Source organism: Pongo pygmaeus, chromosome 1, assembly GCF_028885625.2.
Source record: "Pongo pygmaeus isolate AG05252 chromosome 1, NHGRI_mPonPyg2-v2.0_pri, whole genome shotgun sequence".
Taxonomy (NCBI): Eukaryota; Metazoa; Chordata; class Mammalia; order Primates; family Hominidae; genus Pongo; species Pongo pygmaeus.
Window position 1 is genome coordinate 166,103,771 of NC_072373.2, and position 16,751 is coordinate 166,120,521.

A 16,751-nucleotide genomic window follows, 5' to 3' on the forward strand; every position below is an offset into this window, starting at 1 on the left:
AAAGTAAATTAAAAAAATTAAAAATAGAAAAAAGCTTATAAAGATATAAAGAAAATATTTTTGTGCAGCTGTACGTTTTTGAAGCTAAGTGTTATTATAAGAGTCAAAAAGTTAAAAGTTCATAAATCAAAAGGTTAATTTATAATTGAAGAATTTTAAAATAAATTTAGTGTAGTTTAAGTGTACAGTGTTTATAAAGTCTGTAATAGTGTACAATACCCACCACTTCACCCACCAGTCACTCACTGGCTCACCCAGAGCAACTTCCAGTTTTATAAGCTCCATTCATGATAAGATGCTTAGATTCACAAATACTTGCCATTGTATTACAGTTGCCTACAGTATTCAGTACTGTAACATGCTGTACAGGTTTGTAGCTTGGGAGCAGTAGGCCATACTCTATATAGCCTAGGTTTGTAGTAGGCTGTACTATCTAAGTGTGTGTAATTGTACACCATAATGCTTGCACAGTGACGAAATCACCTAAGGACATTTCTCAGAATGTATCCCCTTCGTTAAGTAACGCATGACTGTATTTACTAACATAGTCATTTGGTAAAGTATCTTGCCAATCCTGGTCAGCAAATGTTATGGTACTCATTTGTGAGTGAGCAATTCATACGTGCTTAAGATTCAACTAGTTATAAATATGTCAGCAGACCTTCTCCCTCTAGATGTCTATATTTTTAAGCCTTCAAAGCCTAATTTCCCAGAGGATTACATTGACCTTGAGTGCTTTGATGGTTTGTAAGATTCTCCTTTTCTTGAGCTAACAGTGTCCTACTACCGTTGGCATTTATGGTAACAAACTTCAGTGCAGTCATATTTTGGCTGCAAAAACCCTTTCTTGTGTGTGCTCCCTTGCTCCTTCTCCTCTAATCTGGCACTTCCTCTTTAGCATTAGAGCTATTGGCTGAAAAAAAAATGCGTATAAATTAAGAAGAGTATGAACTGCACCCCAGAACCTCCCTTGGATCCCTCTTTCTGTCCTTCCTCAGAGCTTTCAGCCCTTTAAAGGCGGAGGAGAGCAAGTCCGGGCAGAAGAGCACTCATGGCCAGCCAGGGACTGATGATGGATTCCAGCTGGCCAAGGAAAACAGCAGAACAAGCCACAGGTGTCTGCATCCAGCCAGCTGGGTCAGGGCATCACAGGAAGTGCAAGGGAGGGAGGGGAGCCCCTGCAGCAGCTTCCTGCTTGATGCTTACTAGGGCTGAGTCTGTCCCTCCTCTCAAAGACCAGCCTATCCTTGACCTTAACTTTGTTAAGTTGCAACATAGAAGGGATTTTTGTTTTGTTTTGTTTTGTCAATCATCAGTTCAAGGGTCAAAAAAACGCGTACTAAGAGACCAACTTCTTTGAGTTTGTCCATAAGAAGGAAAAAGCATTTGGCCACCATCCCAGAATTTAGGTCTCAGGTGAACTGGATGAGGAGTATCTTCTTGACAAAGACTACATGTTGTCAGTTTTCTATCCAAGGGAACAACTTCAAAAAATATAGCTAATTGTCAAATGGCTAACACAAACAGCTTTTAGTGCTGAATTTTACAGTAAAACTTGATTTTCTTTAAAGGGGAATAAAGGGGCTAAAATGTTATTAAATGCTTATGTGCACATTACTAAGAACGTAATGATCGGCCGGGCACGGTGTCTCACGCCTGTAATCCCAGCACTTTGGGAGGCTGAAGCGGGCAGATCACAAGGTCAGGAGATCGAGACCATCATGGCTAACACGGTGAAACCCCATCTCTACTAAAAATATAAAAAATTAGCCGGGCGCGGTGGCAGGTGCCTGTAGTCCCAGCTACTCGGGAGGCTGAGGCAGGAGAATGTCGTGAACCCAGGAGGCGGAGCTTGCAGTGAGCTGAGATGGCGCCACTGCACTCCAGCCTGGGCGACAGAGTGAGACTCCGTCTCAAACAAACAAACAAACAAAAAATGTAATGATCACCCGCCCCCATGCCTTTAAATTAGGTCAGTTCTTGATCTTTAGAGTATATCAGAATCATGGGAGGCTTGCTAAAACACAAATTTCTGGGTCTCATCCCCAGAATTTCCTCTTTAGCATTTGAACTATTAGATGAAAAAAAAAAATGCTGTCTAAATTAAGAGGATGAACTTCACCCCTAGCATCTCCTGTGGATCCCTTGATTTAGTACTTCAAAGTGGGGCTTGATAATTTGCATTTCTAACCAGTTCCAGGGTGCCGCTGTTTCTTTGCTCTGGGAACCACACTTTGAGAACTACTGGGATAGGTAATCATCTTTGAAGATGTGTGGATAAAAGAGCTCCTCTTTATTCAGTATTGTAGTAGGCATTACGGGAAGGTGATGCTAGGAGTTTGCAGATGTTGGTGATTAGGGAATTAAGGGAATCTCAGAGTTGAAGAGATTGGGATGGTGGGAGGGTCAAGAGCTGGGAGATAAAAGAAGGAAATGGGAGTGAAAGGCAGGCTGAGGAATTCAAGTGAGAGGGAGAAACCCAGCCTGACACAGATCTCACTGCCATGTGAAGGGATTGCTTTATTGAGTTTGATTGTTGAGGTGGTGACAAGAGCTGTACCTAAAATAGATGGATAAGGCCCTAAAGGTTTTATTGTATTCCTTTCTGTGTTAAATAGCAGATATGGACAACTTCTTTGAACTTTCATTATGGTACTCATTTTCCTTGACCGTGTATATTAATTGCCAGATGAGGAACTCTTTCTTTTGGGCAAATAAGGTCATAAAGATAAGTTGTGACAATTAAATGGCCCCATTTATTTTATCAATATGTTTGGAAGCTAAGTTGGGCATGATAAGATGTACACAGCCTCTTCTTCTTTAGAGTCCAAAGAGGTGACTTTGATATCTAACGTTATATGGAAACATCAAGGCAGAAAATGATGCAACTGTATTCTTAAAATCAAATATTTTTTATATTCCATTGGTTGTAACTATTCAATATATTATTTTGATTTTAAAAATTCAAACTTGCCATATATAGGTGGATAGTATTCAGTTATGAAATCATTAGGATTCCCCTCTCCACCTACGGTTGTTTGTTAGCAAAATAATGCCCAAGTCTGTTTTAAAAGCCTACTGAAAAAAAAAAAACTTTAATGAAACAACAGCAAATAGGAATTGATTCCTCTTTCTGTAAAATGTAAATATTAAAATCCCCAAATACCTCTATGACAGCAATATTCAGGAAATAATATTTTATAGTAAACATTTTTAATAAACAGCAGCATAAAATACTCAGTGTTTAATATCATCTCTGGTGTGTGAAATACAAATGCATATATCCTTAATATAAAATAGCCTTTTTGTCATTACAATTCAATGCTTGTCTATTTGAAATGCCCATAATAACAAATCAAACATTAAGTAGTACAGTGATTACATGCATGCAGTGAAAATAAGGAAAGATATGGTAGGGTGAGATATCTGAAAATTGCCATTATATATTTGAAGAAAATCTATATCAAGTTAAAAACAAAGGAAACAAGAAAAACAGACCAGATATAAAAATGCAAAGATATATTTTCACTTCTGTGACACAAACCATAAGCATAGTTTTGTGCAAAAAAGGAGAAAAAGATCTGAAAATAAAGTCATCTTACAAAACATTGTCAACAAAGGAAAAGATATTTTTCAGTTTGTGAAAAAAATACTATTTTAATACAAAAGAGACTGTGTTATATAGTATCACAGTGCGATTATAAAATACATTATTACAAGTGGTTTTGAAATTTCATTTGCTCACTTTAATGTTTTCAGTTATTATAAAATGTTTAAAATAAATGTTATAGTTCTTTATAAAAAACTAACTTGAATTTACTTTTTAACCATAATAATGTTTTACCAGAGTAGGTATTTTACTGGCTCATGGAATGCTAATTTCCCTTTAAGGGACTCCTAGAAAAACTCAGATTCACTGAAATTGTGTACTTAAAATAATAAATATTCTTGGAAAACAATTGATTGTCATATGATATACAAAATTGTGGTTTGAAGCTTCATCATTAAACAGTTGCATAGCAACAAAAGGATACAAATATTCTCCTCTACCTAAAGTTAAGAAATGTAACTTCTGAATCAGCTTATTTATGCCACAAAAATATGTCTTAATTTATCTCCCAGAAATCTGGATATAACCAATTCTTCGAGTTCACAGTACCTGTAAGTTCATGTTTGTTATTTGAAGACTCAGGTTTGGGAAAATTGCAATACATTTTGGTAAACATATTTTCTTGATTTCTCATGCTAGATGTATTTTTTAAAAATGAAAACATCAATGTGTTTTTAATTCTCTTATATTCTCCTCATCAAATATCATTTCCAGGAATTACTTTTATATCCTGTAAGTCTCTTTATAAGTCTCTTATACCTTTAAAGTAAAAATGAGACTTTGAGACATTGTTCTTAGAATAAAGGAGTTTTTTTTTTAACAAGAGAAAAATCAAAAGTAAAATTACTTTCTATATAGAACTTGAAACGCATAAGAATTCTAAACTTGGCAAAAGATGGTTGGCAGGTAAATGCCATGAGCTGCACATTTGAAACCTCCCACTAAGGCAAAAATGGTTACGTTACTTCGATTTGCTAGTTTAAAGAATTCAGTTCTTGGTAACTTTTGAAATGAGAACTCAGTACTTGTTTTTTAGGAAGACCATCATATTTTGCAAAATAGAATTAATTACCTTTGGATTCCAACTAACTGTATGAATACATCGTTGTAATTCTTGGGGTGGGAATCAAATCTGTGAAAGTTTCCAGCACAGAAAAAAAGGGAGAGAAACTTTAAAATTACTAGACATTGGTATCATGATGGAGTTTCCTACTTCCCTAGAGTCCATTGACCATAAGCACTCCAATGCCTTGGACAACTTGTAAACAGGGAGTTGCAAGGGGTAGGTGTGCTCATCTGTAGCCACACACTTATTTTTCAGTGTTACTGGTTCCAGAAAACTCCTATGGGGGCTGTCCCCATGGGAACCCTTTTTCCTTTCCCACAGATGCTGATCTAGGCTGTAGGGCCATTTTCCTGGCTGTGCTTCCTTTGGCGCCTCATTCCTAATCCAGCAAAGAGAACTATCAACCAACAATCAATTCTAGCATCCACATCTACCCTTCTTATGGTCTGATGCGCTGTGTTATTCCAAGGGCAGTGTAAACACACTGTGAGAAACTGTGGGAAAGACCCTCATGATCAGAGGAGGATTCACAAAAAGGCACGCTCTACACCTTCCCAAAGAAGCACAACGACATAGAAGGCTTCAGGGCTTGTTATACTTGTCTTATGGCTCATTTCCCTCCAGGGTTTCAAATTTGGCCTGAAGTTTCTTCATTGATTCTGAACATCATTTCCATAAGAACATGCAAAGAGTCTAAATTCAATCAATATAATTCCTGAACATCTGTCCTGAAGAAAAGACAGCAGGTAGACAAATGCTATGGTATATATACATCTGGGGGAGAGACCAGTCATGGTGACTGAAGGCTAAAACACAAAGCACCATTTGACTTTTGGTTTTATATTTAATCACAAGGTTCTTTTCCTCTTCACTGGTTTGCAGCTTTCAGTGCTTGAAACCACATGTTCCAATCCCAATGCCATGTCATACACTCCAATGGAGTGCACATCCCACAATGTTTTTGTTTGTTTGTTTGTTTTGTTTTTTTCTGGCCTAGTGTCTGTCCTGCTTGGTAAGACACAGTCAAACTTCACAGAAGATACTTGTTGCGATGTCTGCTAAATGAGAACCTTACTTGAATAAAAACATTTGAATATAAATCTTTTCTATGGCCGTCTAGTTTGTCCTGTATACCACATTTACAAAAGTTGTGCATTTTACAGTTCTGCAGAAATCATAGATTCGGTGTGTCCATGAATATTGGCATCTCCTAGTAAAGATGCTTGCTTTGAGTCAATTTTGTAGGGTTTTTGAGATTTGTTGCCAAAAACGGTGATACCCATTCCACCAGGATGATTTGGGATTGACATGTGTGGTAGTAAAGGAATATTTGCTTCCTGATTGGATCCTGATGAGGGCAAGCTAGTCACATGGCCAGTGCTAGTCGACCCACTGGCACTGCTTGGGGACCGACTCTTGGGAGGCGGGCAGTGCTGAATCACTCTGGGAGGACCTGTTGGCTGGTAGTGGGCAGCTGGAAACGCTGCATATCCAGGAGGTATTGGGTATCCATTGATGGGAATGAATCGCTGGTTCTGAGGTATTGGCGGGCCAATGAAACCAGCAATCTGGCCCTGTGGTGTAATACCCTGGCTCGGGAACATGTAATTAGGATATCTGGGGTTACTGAGATTACTCACTGGGCTGGCACTGAGGGAGGTTGTCTGTGTGGTGGCATTTCCCCCTGAAGGAGTAGTAGAGCTCGTGTGACTTGAGAGTCCCTCCCAGGACCGAAGCCGGACATGAATATCTTTAAATCTTGGTCTCCTGGAAGGAATCTCATTCCAGCACTCTGTCATGAGGCTGTACATTCTGGGTGGGCAGTCTTCAGAGCATGGTAAGAGCTGCCGTTTTCTCACCATCTCAATCACTTCCTGGTTACTGAATCCATAATATGGCTGGAGTCCAAAACTGAAAATCTCCCACAAGACAACCCCAAAGGACCAGATATCTGAATCAGAAGAGAATTTCCCATACATGATGGCTTCAGGGGGCATCCAGCGAATGGGCAGCAAGGACTTACTCTGGACCCTGTAGTAATCAGCGGAGTAAATTTCTCTGGAAAGCCCCAAGTCTGAAATCTTTACATGAAGTTGCTCTCCGATTAAAATATTGCGAGCTGCAAGGTCCTTGTGGACAAAGAAGTGACTAGACAGGTATTCCATGCCAGCTGCAATCTGAATTGCAATGTGCAGAAAATCTCCGTGGTCCAGGCTGGATTTCACAGTCCCATCTTCATCACTGCTGCAGCCAACATCAGAGTGTGGGGATCGCATGATGAGGAACTCATGGAGATCCCCCTGATTCATATACTCAAAAAGCATGCACACAGGTTGTTCCTGAGTGACGGCACCTAGAAGGCAGACAATATTGGGGTGGTGCAGTTCTGCCATTAGGGATGCTTCTTGTTGAAATTCTGTCCATTGCTGGGGGTTGTTATAGTCTTTCAAAGTCTTGATAGCAACCAGCTGAGCGTGGTCCATGCCTGGGAGATAGAGATGGCCTTTATAGATTTTTCCAAAGGCACACTCACCCAATTCTTCCATAAAGCGTACAGCAGAAAGAGGCAGCTCTTTAGCCTTGCTCTGTATGAAAGAGAGGAAAAACGTGGTTTAAAACATATCTTCAGGCAAGACAGCTTTGCATCCGAAAGGAGGGATGGGGCATATAGGAAAATGTTCTATAAACAAATTAAATAAAATATTGTAGGTCTATATATCTTTCAAATCGTTGGCTGCAACTCAGGGGAGGTGCCATAGGCAACCGTCCATCACTACCCTATCCCTTTCCCTCAACCCAGCCACAAAATGGTTTTTTGCTGTTGTCTAGAGTCTTGGTACTCAAACTGTGGTCTGGGGACCAGCAACATCAGCATCACCCAAACTTACTGCAAATGCGGACTCTCGGGCCCACCTCAGACCTACTGAATCAGCATGTGCATTTAACAAGACCCCAGTGGTTTCTGTGAAGATTAGGGTGTCAGAAGCAGTACCGCAGAGGCTATAGCCTGGTACTCAGAGCATTTGTAATCTGGTTCTAACTCACTTTCCTGACATGATCCCTTGCTACTTCTCTATGTGATGGCATCACTTTAGTTAAATAGGTTTTCTCAATGTCCACTCCTGAAACCATTTACACTCTTGCCTAATACTTTTGTTCCTCCAATGTTCTGCCATTCTTAGAATATTTATTGTGCTAAAAGAGAAACCAAAACAAAAGATCGTCCTTCTGAAGTACTCACAATAGAGATGGGAAGATCTGAAATGTGGTCTTCTCCATTGATTAAATCCTTTCTTTTCTAAAAAGCCTGTTTCAGGCCCCACTTCCCGCAAAACCTTCCCTGACCACTACGGTCATTTCTTTGCTAGACTCTTTTGCCTTTACTGTGAATGCCACCACATACACTCAGCAGTGTGGTGGCTGGTTACACATGTGGCCTCCATAGCCAGACAGTCTGAGTTGGAATCCTGCCTCGTCCACTTATCAGCTGTGTGACCCCAGATACAACATTTAACTTTGTGCCTCAATTCCTTCATCTATAAAATGGGATGATAATAATTGTACTTACCATGTTATGGCAAACTTTTAGTGAGTTAATGTTTGTAAAGCACTCAGACCGATGAGTTAATGTTTGTAAAGTACTCAGACCTAGGTCTGGCCCATGGTAAGTACTATTTAACTTTTTGTTATTATTATCAACTTGATGTTTCTGTTCTTTTTATGCATGTATTTTGTCCTCACAACCAGATTTCAAGGGAAATCTTATTGGAAGCACTGCTCTTCATACCAACGTATATCCCTAGGGCTTCGCAAGTGGGTGAAGACAGGTGAAGGCATTAGATCACAAAGAAAATAAGTATTGAATCATGACATTTGATCTTGGCAAGTAAATGTCTATAGTGTTATATGTTTTTACTATTTTAAAATGTACCTCAAATTTAGTCTGATGTTTCATTTAATTTGTTAGAAAAGACAGTAATAAAACCAATGCATTTTACATACAACTGATTTTTCAAATAATCCCCATCCTTCAAATCCTTATTTTTTAAAAAAGAATACTACCCTGAAAATTCTAACTGAAACTGACAACGTTGAAATACATATGAAATCCAGAGCCCTCTGTACAGAGTTTAAAACAACAGTTTAGATAATTTGGTAAGAAAGTTTTCTTATCCAAACTCTACTAATTTAGAATTCATGATGATTAGATTTGTTCTAGGCTGATATTTTCCAGGGCAAAATGCCCACTAACCTAATTGTAAGTGTAAATAAACTTGCAGCAAAATACTCACTTAAAAGGACAAACTGGGATTGGGGATTTTGGAACATTAATTATTCTATGCAAATAATCCGTCTCATTATAAATTGGTCTTATTTGTTCATCAAAGCAGATTTTGTGAGGTTTATATTTGGAAATGAGTTTTAGAAAGTTTACTTGTGCTGAAAGTAATGGTAATGTGTTGCTTTAAACTTTCAGTAAATTAAATCTTATTGATCTAGTTCTATTCAATATAGTATTGTTTGTAATAGCAAAATATTATAAATGACCTCCATGTCCCGATAGAGAACATATTAAATCAATTACGGTGGAGCTAGTAAATAGAATATTCCACATTTGAAAAAAAAGAATGAGGACGTTTCGTATGTACTGGTAAGGAAAGGTCTGCAAAATCCTTTGCTCAGCTAAAAATAAAAAGCAACAGAACAGTTAATGCTGGGTGCTGCTTTTGTGTAAGAGAGAAGGAGAAAAAGAACACGTGAAATATATTTCTTTGTATAAGCATAAAGAAACTACGAAAGGATACTTGGGAAATAGCAGTGATTATTGGGGGTATGGAAGTAGAAACTAGAAAAAGGGGGGCAGAGGTAAGAGATTTTTCACTTCATGCTTTTTTATGCTTTAAAATTTTTCAACCAGGTGAATATATTAACAGTGCTCAAATTAAATAATTAATTTTTTTTTTTAAAAAAAACAGGCGAATCTTCCCATCTTACTGAACTAGGAAATATCTTTTGCAATTACAAGTCCATCCACCATTTTTCCTTTTGCTTTTAGGGTCTGTATTCTTGTGGGAGCTTGTAGAATTCCTTTGAGAGAGCAAGGTGTGGGTGATGAGAAAGGTAACCAGTTGAGCCAACCCTACTTTTTTGTCTTGTAGCTCTCAGATGATTTTACTTTTGCTGGCAAGAGTAACTCAAGGTGAATTTTTCCTGCGTGACGTTAAGATTGGAGATTTCCATCAGAACTTTTCCTAATGATGTAAATAAATCCAGTTTAGGTGAAGGTCCCTTGAATGGCAAAGTAGACATCACTTACTTTTTGACAAAAATAAGATCTCTAGGCTTTTGGAGATAGAGAAGTTTAAGGGACTGAGTACTAAAACTTCTTTGTGGAAAATGGGAATTAGGAAGTAAATTCATGGAATATTAGACTGGTATAATGAGGAGTTAGAAACCCAATACCCTCTCCTTCTTCACTGCTTGAAACGTATCCATAGGCAGTATGGTATAATTCAAACTAAGTGAGCTTTGGACTCCTATAAATCTGGGTTTGCATCTTGAATCTGCTGCTTTCTATGAATAATAGTTAATACTTACATAGCACTTACTTTGTGCCAGATAATGTTCCAAGCACTTAGCAAATATTAACTTATTTAACACCATGATCCTGTGGCATAGGTCTTATAATATTAATCACTGACCTTGGGTAAATTTCTTAACTTTTCTGAACCTCTGTTTCCATATCTATGAACTAATATACTATCTAGCTTGAGCTGTTGCAGTAGGAATTAAATACAACGATGTATGAACGTAATTCCCACCTAATAAGTGCTCTTTAAATCATTCTTATTATCCTTATTAGGAAAGTCATCCAGGAAGTAAAGTAATGCAAATGATTTAGATCCATTTAAGCCTTAAGTAGTTCCAGAGTGTTTAAATTTCTTCCTGTTAATCTTTCTCTGTTCTCCTGTAGTTGTTAGTTTAAAAAAAAAATACTTTAAAAATGACAGGGAATTTGTTTTGGAGCTTGAGGGTGGGTGAGAAGTTGAGTGGCCCGTGGCTGGCTCCTCTGAGATGTGAATGAAGGTGAAGGCAACAAGAACTCGTGTGGAAGAGTGGATGGTAGCAGATGGGAAAAGGAAGCAAGCCAGCCAAACTTCTGGAGGTGGGAAAAGAGGAAGAGGTGGACAGGACCTTGGCACCAGCCCTACACATGGCCTTGGGGCTTCGTGGCTAAGAAGGCCAGCTGCATTCCCCTCCACTGAGGTAAGCAAATTTGTTCTCATATATTTGCCTTTGGAAAAAGAACGCTTAATTTTGCTATTTTACAGATGGAGAAAGGGGCTAAAGAAAGTATCAAGAATTTTCAGGAGAGCCGAAAGAGCCACACTTGCAACTCCAAGGCTCTCTGTTTTTCGGCCACAGCATTCTGTTTGAAACCAGAGAAGCCTGCTGGCCAGCGATCCCAGATTGATGCCGAATGTCTCTGGAGGCTCAGCCCGAGGCCTGCCACCTCACAGAGCTAGGAGGTTGGCCTTCAGTATGTGGTCACTCTATGGAATTATAATTGTTCTTCCTCCCTGTTCAGACACATGAAAGAAAGTAGATTTTACCCCAAAGTATATCTTGTCCTATCTCACCAATATCCAGTGGGCCATATAGCATATAATCCCAGGTCTTCTCCAAGGAGTCATTTACTAGAGCTACTGAAAACTAAATTTGGGGGGTTTGCTTTGCAAAGAGGCATGGAAAGCATCTAAAATGGCAGAGTCCACAAAATCTTCCCTTCAAACACCTGTGCAGCTGCCAGCAAAGAAGTGCCCAGAAAAAAAAATGCTCCTAGCTTGGTTTCAGGGGAACAATTTCCACAGTGATTTGCATTTTTAAGGTGCTCAAGTTACTTGGTACAAATGAGTCCTAACTATAGACTCATTTTCAAATTTTACATGAATCCTGAACTAGTTAAAAAATCATAAAAACCCTTAAAGAAGCAGTCAGTAGACTGTACGGTGACGGCAGGAAATTAGCTGTATTGTTGAGGAACAGATGGTTTACATTATACAAACCCTTTAGGCTAAACTTGTTTAGGTCTGGCATATTGTAAATTATATTTTAGTAATGAAAGTGAAATGACCTCTGCTTGACCTCAAGTGGGGTTTGTCTGTTTGAACCAATGTAGTGGAAAACTATGAAAGAAAATGAAGTCATAAAGTTTTGGCAGTTCAATTTTGGCTCATTTCAAGTTAAGGGGTTATAAATCTGTTTAGTTTTTGTTTGACAAGTATTTGTCATACAGGGATGTACAAAATGTAAAGAAGTGTAAAATACACATGAGGCATGGTGCCAAAGTAAACCAAGTACAAAGGAAAACTGGAATGAATAGGGTCCCAGGCTCCTATCTCTTTATCACTCCCTCCATTAGTTGAAGGACAAGATGGCCTCGGTTTATTATATGCTGTAAGGCAATTAAGTACCTTAAAACTGAAACAGGCTTTCAGTTTCAATGTTAACATTTTTACTTCTCAAAGTAAACACACATCTGCCTTTAAAAAATTATATAAAATTATTATATAAAATAAAAGTTGATGCAGAAGTTAATACATTGTTCCAAGATGCTTCTTTCTTTAGAAACTTTTGAAAAGCAACAGTATTAGAGTTTAAATGAACTCTTTACAGAATGAAAATGAAGGAAAAACATTTTAGATGCGAGTCATTTAGATGCGAGTCATTTAGATGCGAGTCAGATGGGAAAATTGTAGTACTTTCTAAACTGCTGATAAGAGAGACCAGGCTGATACTGGTGGCTTTTTTCACCTTAGTGATGACTGCTAAGTGGGGATGTGGGGGAACTTTTAGATCTCTTAACTTTAGATATGAAAGCAATGAACTATGAGTAGCGTTTTTAAAAACTGTAATTACCTTGGTGGCTGTAGATGGATAAAGAGGGCAGACTCAGTGGCTTTATCTCTTTCCATCTTTGGGAAGTTATACCTTAGGTGACAATACATTTGAAATGACTCCTGGTGAAGCAGCCTACGACTAACCTATTTCCTGCTTACTTTAAGGAAGTGATTACCATAGGATATGAGGTGAGGATTTTGTGATGGCCGCCAACATTTGTATGCAACATGAAGCCTGCTCTGTCACTTTTTGCCTTGAACATAATGTCATATAATTGCTCTACTTTTGAGTCTAACTTGAAGTAGACACACAGATAAAAAAACAGAGCTACATTAGGGTGCAGGAAATCGAGCCCAGGGTGGTTCTCTGGGACAGAAACGGGGCTTTAACAACAGTAGGTGCTGAAACAGGACCCATATTCACAAGTCAGCTCCAAACCTCCCCCTGTGGTCCCTTTCACTCAAGGCCAGTTAATTCCCCATGTTCTAATGTCCCAAGACTGACTGCTGTCCTTTTTCAAATCTATGCTATTCTTTTGAAGCTGATTCTAGCTGGACACAAGTGTCTACAGAAGAATAGCAGGTTTCACATGGCATTTGTGCTTGCCTCATGATATGGTTTGGCTGTGTCCCCACTCACATCTCATCTTGAATTCCCACATGTTGTGGGAGGGACCTGGTGGGAGGTAATTGAGTCAGGGGGCAGATCTTTCCCATGCTGTTCTTGTGATAGTGACTAAGTCTCACGAGATCTGATGGTTCTATAAGGGGGAGTTTCCCTGCACAAGCTCTCTCTGTGCCTGCTGCCATCCACGTAAGATGTGACTTGCTCCTCCTTGCATTCCGTCATGATTATGAGGCGCCCCCAGCCATGTGGAACTGTAAGTCCATTGAGCCTCTTTTTCTTCCCAGTCTCAGGTGTGTCCTTATCAGCAGTGTGAAAATGGAGTAATATTGTAAATTGGTACCAGTAGAGTGGGGCGCTGCTGAAAAGATAACCGAAAATGTGGAAGTGACTTTGGAACTGGGTAACAGGCAGAGGTTGGAACAGTTTGGAGGGCTTAGAAGAAGACAGGAAAATGCGGGAAAGTTTGGAACTCCCTGGAGACTTGTTGAATGGCTTTGACCAAAATGCTGATAATGATAAGGACAATGAAATCCAGGCTTAGGTGGTCTCAGATGGAGATGAGGAACTTGTTGGGAACTGAAGCAGAGGTGACTCTTGACATGTTTTAGCAAAGAGACTGGCGGCATTTTTCCCCTGCCCTAGAGATTTGTGGAACTTTGAACTTGAGAGAGATGATTTAGGGTATCTGGCGGAAGAAATTTCTAAGCAGCAAAGCATTCAAGAGGTGATTTGGGTGCTGTTAAAGGCATTCAGTTTTAAAAGGAAAACAGCACAAAAGCTTGGAATATTTGCAGCCTGACAATGCGATAGAAAATAAAATCCCATTTTCTGAGGAGAAATTCAAGCTGGCTGCAGAAATTTGCATAAGTAATGAGAAGCCAAATGTTAATCACCAAGATAATGGGGAAAATGTCTCCAAGGCATGTCAGAGGTCTTCATAGCAGCCCCTCCCATCACCCAGAGGTTTAGGAAGAGAAAAATGGTTTTGTGGGCTGGGCCCAGGGTCCCTCTGCTGTGTGCAGTCTAGGTACTTAGTGCCCTGCATCCCAGCCACTCCAGCTATGACTAAAAGGGGTCAAGGTACAGCTTGTGCTGTGGCTTCAGAGGTTGGAGGTCCCAAGGCTTGGCAGCTTCCATGTGGTGTTGAGCCTGCAGGTGCACAGAAGTCAAGAATTGAGGTTTGGGAATCTCCACCTAGATTTCAGAGGATGTATGGAAATGCCTGGATGCCCAGGCAGAAGTTTGCTGCAGGGGTGAGGCCCTCATGGAGAACCTCTGCTAGGGCAGTGTAGAAGGGAAATGTGGGGTTGGAGCCTCCATACCAGGTCCCTAATGGGGCACTGCCTAGTGGACCTGTGAGAAGAGAGCCACTGTCCTTCAGACCCCAGAATGGTAGACCCACCAACAGCTTGCACTGTGAGCCTGGAAAAGTCCCAGACACTCAATGCCAGCCCAGGAAAGCAGCCAGGAGAGGGACTCTACCCTGCAAAGCCACAGGGGCAGAGGTGTCTGATGCACTGCTTGCATCAGAGTCACCTGGATGTGAGACATGGAGTCAAAGGAGATCATTTTGGAGCTTTAAGATTTGACTGCCCTGCTGGATTTTGGACTTGCATGGGGCCTGTAGCCCCTTTGTTTTTTGGCCAATTTCTCCCATTTGGAATGGCTGTATTTACCCAATGCCTGTACCCCCATTGTATCTGGGAAGTAACTAACTTGCTTTTGATTTTACAGGCTCATAGGCAGAAGGGACTTGCCTTGTCTTGGATGGGACTTTGGACTGTGGACTTCTGAGTTAATGCTGAAATGAGTTGAGACTTTGGGAGACTTTTGGGAGGGGATGATTGGTTTTGAAATGTAAGGAAATGAGATTTGAAAGGGACCAGGGGTCGAATGATATGGTTTGGCAGTGTCCCCACCCAAATCTCATCTTGAATTCCCATATGGTGTGGGAGGCACCCAGTGGGAGGTTATCGAATCATGGGGGCAGGTCTTTCCCATGCTCTTCTCGTGATAGTGAATAAGTCTCATGAGATCTGATGGTTCTAAAAGGGGGAGTTTCCCTGCACAAGCTCTCTCTTTGCCTGCTGCCATCCACATAAGATGTGACTTGGTCCTCCTTGCCTTCCGCCATGATTGTGAGGCCTCCCCAGCCATGTGGAACTGTAAGTCAATTAAAACTCTTTTTCTTTCCATTCTCAGGTATGTCTTTATCAGCAGTGTTCAAACAGACTAATACACCCCATCAGAGTAATGATGAGCAGATCCTGGCCCTATTGAAATTAGAGGAGTATTTTTGGTAATAGGAGGGCTATCCCAGGTCCTTTTTCTCTTTGGAAGCACAGTTTTCTCTGAGATTGGTATTCCCTATGGGCTGATCTGCTTCCTGAATCTCAAGTACCGACCAGCATAGTCTACATCAGAGCAGGCATTGCTGGGCTCCACCTCAAGAGTTCCTATGTGGGTCTAAGATTGTCCATTTCTGACAGTTCTCAGTTGAGGAGACTCCTGCTGGCCTACAGGCCTCACTTTGAGAGCCCCTGGAATAAATGGATGTAGTTTTCTGGATCAGTCAATTCCTTAGTGATCTGGGTCCCTTCTCTCTGCATGATGAATGACCACAATGTGTCTGATGAACCTAGTTGGGCAATTCAAACTTATCCAACTGAGAGAAAACAATACTCTTGCTTGAAAAGATGCTTTGGAAATATCAGGTAGAGAAAAATATATGAACCATTAACCAGCATTTATTAGGTTTACATACTACATGACTACTGTCTTAGTGAGACTTATATTTCAAAACTTTGAAATATAAGTCTCTCTATAGCTTGGGCCATATCACCAGTTTCCTTTAGTTTCAATTACAGCCAATCATTTAGGATATATTTTAATAGCTAGTTGCATCAGTCAGTCAACTGATACTGTATATACAATATACTGAAAAATATACCTACAGACTACTATATGAGGGACCATGAAAGAACCATGAAGAGAGAAGACATGGCTCCTATCCTAGATATCTGTAATCTGAATTTAACAATACCTACCATTTATTAAATATCTGCCATGTGCCAGACACTGAGATCCTAATAATGGCTATGATTTTTTGAATGCTTATATGTTAGGCTGTAAGTACTTTACACATATTAGCTCCTTTCATCCTCACACTAACCCCATGAGATTGGTAACTATGACTCACACCTATTTTACAGATGGAAAAACCGAAGAACAGGTCAGTTAAGTGGTCTCACAGCTGGTAGGTGGTCAATTCAGACACCAGAGCCTGCCTTGCTAATGACCACACTACACTCCCTTGTTTGCTCTCTGACATAAAGTGCTTAATGCATCAACCCATTTAATCCTCATCACAATCCTGTGAGATTCATATTACGACTGCCCCCATTTTATGGATAAGGACATAAGGCATTCAGTGGTTAAGCAGCTTGCCTAAAGAAGCACAACTATTAAGTGGTGATGCCAAGATTCAAATCCAAGTATGTCTGACACCAAAGTTGCAGAGCTTTCTGGGAAGAGGAGGCAGACTTT

The 16,751-nt window shown here is 40.0% G+C and overlaps 1 protein-coding gene across 4 annotated transcripts in view; it reads right to left on the reverse strand.

Moving 5' to 3' along the window:
• Positions 1 to 3,196: 3,196 nt before the first annotated feature.
• Positions 3,197 to 16,751, reverse strand: part of ROR1 (receptor tyrosine kinase like orphan receptor 1) — a 420,883-nt gene continuing 407,328 nt past the window's right edge. For all 4 annotated transcript variants that reach the window (XM_054493632.2, XM_063654683.1, XM_063654677.1 and 1 more), the window contains one exon: positions 3,197 to 7,261. In XM_054493632.2, the coding sequence (XP_054349607.1) occupies positions 5,834 to 7,261 (1,428 nt within the window). In that variant the 3' untranslated portion in view covers positions 3,197 to 5,833. The remainder of the gene's footprint in view (positions 7,262 to 16,751) is intronic.